We start from the raw sequence: 10,496 nt of genomic DNA, 5'->3' as shown, positions 1-10,496 counted from the left end.
AAACCTTAATCCCAATTCTAAACCCTAATCCCAATCCTGAACCTTAATCACATTCCTAAACACTAAACTGTTATCCCAATCCTAAACCCTAACTCTCCTACACTACAATATGAGCTACTTTAGTTGTAGTTTAAAATACATGACATGACAACATAATTTAATTTATTTGATCAGAAATCATTAAAAAGTATTTACCAGCACAGTAAAATGTTCATCCAGCAAGAATCCTTCTGGGCATTTCTCTCCCTCATCATCTACACAAAATAAAACACGCATGCCCTGATCTATTTTATAATTATGTGGCAAAACTGAAGCTTTTTTACAGAATTATTTTGGACTTTTACTGACGTTCCAGACATGGTGTATGTCGTTCCTCCTGCTCAGCCCTGAACATGACCATGATGAAATTGATGGACTTTGTGAGTATTGTCATTAGTATTGTTGTATGGTTGTGATGTGAGTATTGTCATTAGTATTGTTGTATGGTTGTGATGACCTGGCAGTGATAATGTGGCTGTGATGTGAAAGTACAGCCTGAAGTTGAGCATGTTGTAGGAGCTGCTGATGTCTGACAGATTTGCTTCAGTAGTGGAGCGAAACATTTCACTGATCCATCAAACTCCAGCGAGTGATTACAGCGCAGAGTCAGCACCGAGCCGACACCCTGCTGAAAAGAATTCTGGGTAGACCAGGAGTAAATCTGACCAGAGCCAACTTGCACGTACGTCTCATCAAAGTCCTAGAAACAAGGATTTTTACCCAAGATGATCTTTATTCCACACATCTGATTAATGTTATTAATGTATCGATGATTAATGTAAAGTTCTAATGAAGCGTAAATTAAGACCTGCTGATGTAGCACTGGGGATAAAAACACTGCAGGAATAAATGCATTAATGACCACATCGACTAGCAAAACTCCCTCTGCATCCACACCTCTCACCACATGGGTTATTCTTAAGATCTCTCCTACACACACACACACACACACACACACACACACACATAGAGGAACTCATTTACCCTTACTTGTTAATTCTCCTTCGTCCTCCTGAGCTCTCCTACTCTCTTTGTATTATCTTTCATAGCATCGTTTTCTCAGATTCACACATCAGTGGCTCAGGTACCAGATTCCTGAGGCTGTGTGAGTACGACTCAACCTCAGGAGAGGATTAGACTTCACTGATCTGATCTCAACAAGTCTCACCACTTTTACCTGCCAATTTTCGCTAATCTTTATACTGTACATTTATACCTCTGTGTGTGTGTGTGTGTGTGTGTGTGTGAGTGTGTGTGTGTGCGTGTGTGTGAGCGTGTGTGTGAAACCACATGGTGTCAGAGAGGCAGGCAAACCTTGAAAGAATCTGTTTCTCTATACCATCTCACACACACACACAAACCTGTTATAACTGCCAGTGTCTCACGCGTCTCTCATGCGTGTCTCACGCATCTGCTATCAGCTGTTAAAACAGTGTATAAACAAAGCATTATCTTGCAGACAACTTTACAAACCGCTGTGGTGTGTCCCAAGTAGTGTAAGGGAGTGTTTATGCTGGAGGTTTGTTGTTATTTTTACCTGACTAACTGATAGCAGGGGTTCACCTGTCAACTGTAGTGTTCATATTTGGAAAAAAAAACCCTGCTGTAAATGTATATTAATCAAAATGTACTATGAAAATAACAGGAATTTTCTGTAAAGATATTACTTCAGTACTTCAGTGTGAATATGTTGTACACTTCCATCCATCCATCTTCTACCGCTTACTCCTTATCAGGGTCACGGGGAACCTGGAACCTATCCCAGGAAGCATCGGGCACAAGGCGGGGTACACCCTGGACAGGGTGCCAGTCCATCGCAGGGCACAATCACACACATTCATACTCAACACGCCAATCAGCCTACCATGCATGTACCAAGCACAGGGAGAACATGCAAACTCCGCACAGCACACACATGGCCCCGGTGGGAATCGAACCCCAGACCCTAGAGGTGTGATGCGAAAGTGTTAACCGCTAATATAATATAATATATATATATATATATATATATATATATATATATATATATATATATATATATATATATATATATATATATATATTATCATCAGTGACTGGAAGTCTTTACATTTGGAGAAAAGGGTGTTTTGTTTATCCATAAGCTGGTGATGAACAATGATGACATGGACATTTATTTGTACACGGCAAATGTAGGCCATTTTATTTTGTATATTTTAGATGAATTTAAGATGTGTGTGTGTGTGTGTGTGTGTGTGTGCGCGCGTGTGTGGGAGTGAGTGTGTGTGAGAGAGAGACTCACCCACACTGGGAGGAACGTTCTCCATGTGAACCTCCAGTATGCTGCATCTGCTCTGAGTTCTCACTGATGTTCACTACAAGGAAAGACACACCAAACTCACGATCATTCACCATCCCGATCACACTGGCACGAGCCCTACGGAGAGAGTCTCCTACAGACAGACAGATACCAAGAACAGACAAAGAGCAAGATACAGAGAGAATGAGTATGTATGAATATGACTGTAATTTTTTCTATTTGTTTAATTTATTAAGGTTTTTTTTTTAAACAAACAAATAAATAACCTGAACATAAGGATGTCTGGCACTGCCTGGACTCAACATCTGAACCCTCACATGCTGCTCCCCCTTTGGTTGGTTTTGGGTTGTTGCAAATCTGATTCACTGTTGGAGGCCACGCCCACATGTGACACTGCATGGCTCCCACTGCTCCCAGTGAGAGTAACCGTCTGCAACTGCAGCACAAATATTAACAGTGGTGGATTAAACTGATTACTGATTAACCTGCTTGTTAAACTGATTACGAATGTAATAGTTGTAACACAAATATCAAAAAGCAGTGATAACGTTAAACATTTCACCCTGTACTTTCAGAGATATCATCCTCCCATCTCATTTTCAGCAACACACAGATACTCTCCTGAATCCCTGCTCTGACAAACACACACACACACACACACGCACTAAATATCATTCCACAGTCCAGTGCAGCTGTACTCAGACACAACAGTTTGTGTTGTATGTGTAGTAACAGAACCATGGAAATATGGGATGGTTACCATGGCGCTGTACAGAATGAGAGAGCTGTTGGAGAGCTGTTAGATGAAGACGCTCAGTGACCTGCAGCAGGTGGCCATCTTTAAACCAGCACAACACCGGAGCTGGAGTTCCTCTAACAGAACAATCCAACACAATTACAGCACCATGAGAGACAAACTGAGACACATGGCCATCTACTTTCAGAACTGGAGGCTCTATAGTGAGAGAGACAGAGGCAGAGACAGAGAGTGATACAATGAAACAAAGAGAGAGAGAGAGAGAGACAAACACACAGATAGAGTGAAAGAGAGAGTGTAAAACAGACCTGTATTTAAAACTCACCTGTGATATGGAGGAATGCTAACGCTCGAACAGAGCCGACGCTGATCTCCGCTGTACACGTGTACAATCCCGAATCCCTCACTGTTACATTCCCAATCATCAGCAAACTCCGACCCGCTTCATCCACACTGAAGCCTGACCAAGAGGAGCAGGGAAAATCACACACACACACATATCAGTGCTTGTGTGTGTGTGTGTGTGTGTGTGTGTGTGTGTGTGTGTGTGTGTGTGTGCGTGTGTGTATGTGTATGCACTGACATATGTGTATGTACATCCTTTAAACCCTGAGGCCTATCTGTATAGGGACGATTGTTAACATTCCAGGTGATGACAGGGGGAGGGGTTGAGTGGGCGTGGCAGGTGAGGGTCAGATTTTGCCCCACCCTCAGTGTCATGTCGCTCAGTGACTCCTTAAACTCCGGCCTCATGTTAACAGACAGATGGACTTTGTGATGTGCAGAACCTGCTGCATTCATGGCCACACAGGTGAGCACACCTGCATCAGAGGGCTGATAAAGGGGAGCCTGAAGAGTTACAGCTTAGTATCACAAATTCACTCAAGAGTCAAACATTGTGTGTGTGTGTGTGTGTGTGTGGGTGTGTGTGGGTGTGTGTGCTGAAATGGGTTCTCTCAATGATTAGCTCTCCTGTACTCAGGACAGTAAATTTTCCCCGCAGGTTCTGGTCTCCGTTTTTCTCCCTGTGAATTTTGGGTTCTGGAACTCCTTGAGCTGATCAAAGCAGCAGACTCTGGAAGCCCTGGATGACGGACACTTCAGATTGACCAACAGGAATTGTGGGCGGGACTTAAAAAGTCAAAACATAGCAACATTTACCACCAAAATATCTCAGCAGTTTTACAGTGAAACACATTGTGTGTGTGTGTGTGTGTGTGTGTGTTCTGACCATGCAGAATCACTGTGATGTCATGGCTCGCTCTCCCTGCACTGTTCAGGGCTGTGCACGTGAAAATCAGGGCATGTTCAAGTTGTGCATTTTTAATGTGCAGTGTTCCATTCTTGAAGGTCAGGAGGTTGACTCCGCCCCTCACAGAACCACCCAATTTGTACCATTACACCTCGGGCTCCGGCAGTCCAATCGCTGAACATGGCACACTGACAGACTCGCCAACACCGAGTGTGTATTCATCATGAGGTACAGAAATGACAGGAGGAACTGTAGAGAAACACAAATACACAAACAAACACACTTTAGTGCACAGTGAGACCTGCGAGAGAGGGAGGAGCCATGCACAGGCTTTTATATACAAATAGAAAAACTATTAAATTCAATCAAATTTTATTTATACATCCCTTTAACACTGGACATAGTCAAAAAGCAGCTTTAAATAAATCTGCATAGAGATATAACCACAACATAATTTATACATTGTACACTACATTTACATATCACATTTATGAGGTACCTTGGGTAAATAAGTTATGAGAGAGAGATAGTTTGTATATAATGTACCCTTAGTTTTGACAGGTATAGGTCAAAGGTCAAAAAGATACACATTCTATCTCTCTATCTCTATATCTAGGTCAAAGATCAAAGGTCATGATCATAAAAATATTTATAGTTATGTTAAATCTGGATCACATCCATTCGTGACAGAAACGTTACCATACATGGTACGGCCATGTGTTTTCCACCCACACACGTTGCACACATGGTCTTTCTAACACTCTGTGGTAGGTCATAAAAATATATATAGTTATGTTAAATCTGGATCACATCCATTCCTGACACAAACATTACTAGTTATGTTAAATCGGGATCCCATCCATTCGTGACAGAAACGTTACCATACATGGAATGGCCATGTGTATCACACATCCAAACAAAAATACGACACACACAAACACACTTTATTTCACATTATTTAAAAGGAATTTAAGTGTTATGTACTAAATGACCATAATTATGAACACAAGTTGTTAAGTTGACAATCATTTTTAAAATTACGTTTCTCCATTTAGATTGTCTGCAGTAGAATGCAGTCTTTTAAACCAGGAAAAATGACTGCCTTTAAGTTTAATAACAATAGTAAGTAAAATCCAGTGTGATTTACATTACAAATCTCATACGTAACATCTCTGCAGGATTTATAGACGTTAAAGCACTGAATGAAATGAGCAATATAGACAAAAAAGAAAAACTCTGTGTCTACTACTTTTATCTCTCATAGAACTATCCACAGTCCAAAGGCTGTGGAGCTAGAAGGCTACGTGTGCAAATGACAAAAGATTTTAAAAAATAAAATAAAAAATGTATCAATACATGAAATTAGATTACACAATGTAGTTGAGGTTTACATGAATAAGCAGAAATGTAATCATGCTTATCTTTCCTATAGCACAAATGAAAAGCCCTCTCTAGATGAGCAGATTTGTCAAATGAAACTTTTTCCTTCTTATCCACTGCTATGGTAAACTAAAGAGTAGATATTCTAATTACACTGCTAAATATGACTAGCATTAGCTACGTGTAGTCGTGCAAAATAGTCCATCAGATGTATTAGCAGGTGTAGCCAATACACGAGTCCACTATTGGTCATATCACTATTGAGAACATGCCCCAAATTCATTGCTTTAGTAGAATTTAATTGGAAGTGAAATGATACTCACATTGTAATGTCCTTAGTATTTGTTCAGTCTACAGGTCCTCTAACACTCTGTTAAATGAATACATGTAAATGTACTACGACGTAAATTTTGTTTTAAATCAATTAACGCAGAAATTACACACAATATTAAGTTGATGTAATTATCCACATTATTATGTCAACACAACTCATCAAAATAATGTGTACAACTTTAAATATTTAATTAATTCAATAAATTAGAATTTTTATCTTGCAACCACACATTAAATTTAGATTGTGGGGGTTTGTTTTGTATAGCTCCGCTGTTAGAAAATACACAAAGGTTGAATGTGAACATAAATGAGCAGAATGTAAGCTTGTGAAATAAATTAAACTTTATTGATTGCACTTTTGAGAAAATGGCATGACTTTGAATAAAAATTTACTGAAATAAATACTCTAAAACATTGATATACCCGAAGAAATGTAAAAAAAAAAAAAAAAAAAGTTTTTACATACCTTCTAAATAGGTCCCTTTAGGAGGTAAACGTTTTAAAGACGGTGTTTTATAAGAAACGCGTGTATTACGTGCCTTCTAAACCTAACCCTTTAGGATGTAAAATGTTTAAAGTGCTGCTTAAAAGAATCGAGAGTTTTGTTTAAACTAGAAGACACATTTTCCGGGCGATGTCTTGTAGGCCTATACACACTGTCCTACACATGTGTTTTCCCGGGGTGACAGTTCTGTAGATAGTGTAAATTTTACATTTATGAGCTCTGGTGACAGTGTCTGAAGTGTGTGTGTATGTGGGTGTGTGGGTGTGCGTGCGTGTGTGTGGGTGTGTTAGAGAGAGAGAGAGAGAGAGAGAGAGAGAGAGAGAGAGAGAGAGAGAGAGAGTCATGTGTTTCTTGGGGGTTTGCTGACCAGAATGCTTACAGTGTGTTTATGTTAATGAATTAAGGGACGAGTCGTGTGTTTCAGGGTTTTACGATCCCTACCAATGTGTACATTTGTGGTTTAAGTGAATCTTTGTTTCTGAAATTACTTCTGTGGTAATTATCAGTTTGTGTAACTAATCTATCAGAAAATACTAGACCTGGTGACTGAATGTGGTAGATGTATTAGAATTTTGGACATGTTATGCATGTGTAGCTCCCTATGTGTATGATCTATGTGTAATCCTTCTGTCAAGAAATGAACAGACTGAGGTCTGTGAAATAATTGAACTATTTATTGGCTATGTTGTTGAGAAAAACATTGTGATGTGTAAAACATTTCTACAGTCCTTCAAGGCTGTATGATGTCGCTGTTCTCTTTTACTGAAAGAAAGGTCAAAACCATCGGTGTTATTCGTTGTGGAGACTGAAGTGACAATATGTCTGAAGAAAATGAAAATATGTATTACATATCCTACCTTCTAATCAGGTTATTTTAAGGGTGAAAAAACCTTTTTAAAGACGGTGTTTTAAAAGAGTCGTGCATTTTGTTTAAACTATAAACAAGATTTCAGAAAATGGTTCGCCAATGAGGATACTTACACAGAACTATCGCTAAATACATAAGCTTTTGTCTATGCTTTGACATCCCATGTCCAGCAGTACATATATGACCTCTGATGACCATGTGGGTGTGCGGGGATGGGTGTGTGTGTGAGAGAGAGACACAGGTGTTCTTTTGGGGGTTTTGCTGACCAGAATTCTTACAAATGTGTTTGTTAACAAATTAAAGGGAGTCGTGTGTCTCAGTGTTAAAATAATGGTTAAGATGTCGTAGTTAAAACACAGAAGAAACTCTGCAACTATCTGTTACAATGTCTGCTCCGAGAAATCCTAATACCCTTAGATGATTGCTGTGTATTCACCAACAAGAGGACCTGTTGAAATGAGAGAGGACCTGACTTTTGCTCCAAAAAAAAATAAAAAAACCAAGAGGTTAGTTTGACAATTTATTAATGAAGGTAATGTAAAGACGTTGTTGTTTAACCCTGAGCAGGGCGTCAACAACTCCAAAGATCGTGTCTTAAGTCCGAGGGTTTAGTTAGGAGGTAGAAAAACATTTAAAGATGATGTTTTAAAAGAAACAAGTGTTTCATCCTTAATGGTAAAAAAGAAAAATGGTTGTACTCCAATATAAAATAAAACGGCAGAGACACACTGAGTACATTTCTGTTCCACAGTCTATAAGGATCCCCAAACTTCATGTAGTGTGAAAAATATATACACCCTCCGTGACTACGTTACTTAAGGTTTAAACATTTTAATTTTGTGATGGCAGCAAGACAAAACGGTTGTGCATTTGGTGTCTGGTGATTTTAGAATGAGGCCCCAAATGTCAAATATGTTTTGTGTATGGTTTCGTCAGGCAAAGATCACGATGGTATGAAAAGAGTATACAAGAGTAATTGGGGTGATCTAATGCTTAGGACTTGTACAGTACGTCAACTCGGGAACGTCCCACCATGGCGTTCAGAGAGGTATTATCTAAGGTACACACACATATATATATATATATATATATATATATATATAATATAATATAGATCAGATCACCAGTCTGTCTTTACCCACTCCTGATCTGCAGTCAAAATAATTAACGTTTATTTCCTTGTAGGGATTTATGACCGGGAGCAGTCATATACACTACAAGCCAAAGTTATAGAAGCAGTCGAGTTATTTTAAAAGGTTCTACTAGACATTTAGTGTAAACTAGTGTAAAAAAAAAAAAAAATCTCTGAAATATTTCAGTGAAAATAGTGGTCCATATTTAATGCATTATATTAGAAATGATAGTACAATCTTTGTTGATCAGTTACCAACTCATACTTTATAATAATTTGTTTAGGAGCATCTGAATCTGGCAAATAACTTTTATTGCATTTAGGCATACAATAAAAGTTAATAAACAAATTAGGAAGAAATGACTTGTACACTACTGCTGCGGGTATTAAGTCAAACCATTTTGTTCAAACTTCAGCATGACCCATAGAGAAGCAGAAACTTATGGCACCTTATGAATACCATGTGAAGGATTAAGTTGACTCGTCACTTACGGTTACAAAGACATGTCCTTGTGCAGGATCACCTTCGCACCAGCATCGATCCCTCTTCTCCCATTTCAACGTATAAGAAAAGGCAAAAAGTAATATAAGATATATAAGAATTTATTATAACACATTATGAGGAAGAAACATAAAATATTATTTAACAAGGTCTGCCATTCAGCCCTCTTAACTGTAAGAGCATTATCAGTATTGTACAGCAGTTTCAGATGTCAGATATAAAACAACTTTTTGAGTCACAGTGCCAAACTACTGGTATTATATTCGGATCCTTCTTTTTCAGCATGAAGGACTGGCATTTATTTAATAGACAGATGGTACAGCCATATACTTGGTCAGAGGATTTAGGAATTTCTTTGAGAAAGGTTCATTGTTTTTGTTCTTTTATCATAGCTTCAGTTTGTATACTTACTTTGGTTAGTGACTTAAACTGTTTTATTAGGTATTGACAGATTTCATTAACAGGGAACGATGATAGGTGAAGATTAAGTTGGTATGCGTGTACAAAATAAAACTGTCTATATGTATATTTGTCTGCTATGTATCTGTTTAAACACTGCTGTAATGGCGATATAAAGAGAGAGAGATACCCATTTACTAATTCATAGAACCCCTTTCCACCTTTTCAAGTTCGTTATACATTTTTCTTTTCAAGCATCGTGTTCAGACATTGCAAATCATCAGTCTGAAGGTTAAGGGTTACTTAGATTTTTGCTTCTTCAGCATCAAAAAAAAAAAAAGTCTAAACATTAATCTTATTATTAAACTCAGAAACAATATAACTGTCTGGTTGTGATCATAATAAAAGGCAACGTGAAAGGTGACTTAATTCCCAATGAGATTTCTCTATGTTCTATATGACCTTTCTACAGTATATGCCATTAAGTCCTAGTTTCCAGCCATCATTACAGCACGGGAGAGGAAATCTCGTTCATCAGATGTGTGATGTACATCTAGACAATCTGATAACAAACTACACACACAACATTTATGTTGAGAAAATTCAGCTTGATCTTTGTTCCCAAATAACATTGGATCAGATCCATAGTTTACAGCATCTGTGCCACACGTATTTAATCTGTATTACTAGTACTGAACAAGTTAGAGGAGGAGAAAATGTAGATTTACTGTTCATTGGAACTTTATTGTTTATTTAGATCTGTCTTGATTCATTTTCATATTCAAATTTAAAAAAAAATACATTTTATTATTACATCATAAAAAGTCTAATATCTATTAAATATCATATCTATTTAACATATCTATTTAAATACTTATTAAGATTACTGTGCTAGTAAGTGTTCCTTACCAGCTCCTGACTATGGCTATCACAGAAAGTTGTGTGTTCATGTAATTTTGTGCAGATCCATGTTGTAGAATTGCGTTTTGTTGTCTATGAATGTGATTAATCTCTTATAGGATGCAATAGG

General features: G+C 38.0%; 1 protein-coding gene across 1 annotated transcript; it reads right to left on the bottom strand.

The window, feature by feature from the left end:
• Positions 1–2,903: 2,903 nt before the first annotated feature.
• Positions 2,904–3,621, bottom strand: LOC128604652 (hemicentin-2-like). Its single transcript, XM_053619778.1, has 3 exons — positions 3,421–3,621; positions 3,099–3,293; positions 2,904–2,972 (listed from the first exon to the last, which is right to left on the bottom strand). Exons 1-3 carry the CDS (start codon positions 3,518–3,520, stop codon positions 2,938–2,940), a joined length of 330 nt encoding a protein of 109 aa, XP_053475753.1. The 5' UTR covers positions 3,521–3,621; the 3' UTR covers positions 2,904–2,937.
• Between the last annotated feature and the right edge of the window lie 6,875 nt (positions 3,622–10,496).

Source organism: Ictalurus furcatus, unplaced genomic scaffold, assembly GCF_023375685.1.
Source record: "Ictalurus furcatus strain D&B unplaced genomic scaffold, Billie_1.0 scf1, whole genome shotgun sequence".
Lineage (NCBI taxonomy): Eukaryota > Metazoa > Chordata > Actinopteri > Siluriformes > Ictaluridae > Ictalurus > Ictalurus furcatus.
Note: the sequence above shows the minus strand (reverse complement) of the source record. Positions and strands in the feature narration are given on the sequence as shown.

Coding starts and splice junctions, on each gene's coding strand:
- LOC128604652 (XM_053619778.1), bottom strand. CDS start 3,520: ATGATTGGGAATGTAACAGTGAGGGATTCGGGATTGTACACGTGTACA. Junction 3,294..3,420: donor AGCATTCCTCCATATCACAG/GTGAGTTTTAAA, acceptor CTCTCACTATAG/AGCCTCCAGTTCTGAAAGTA. Junction 2,973..3,098: donor TCATTCTGTACAGCGCCATG/GTAACCATCCCA, acceptor TGTGTTTGTCAG/AGCAGGGATTCAGGAGAGTA.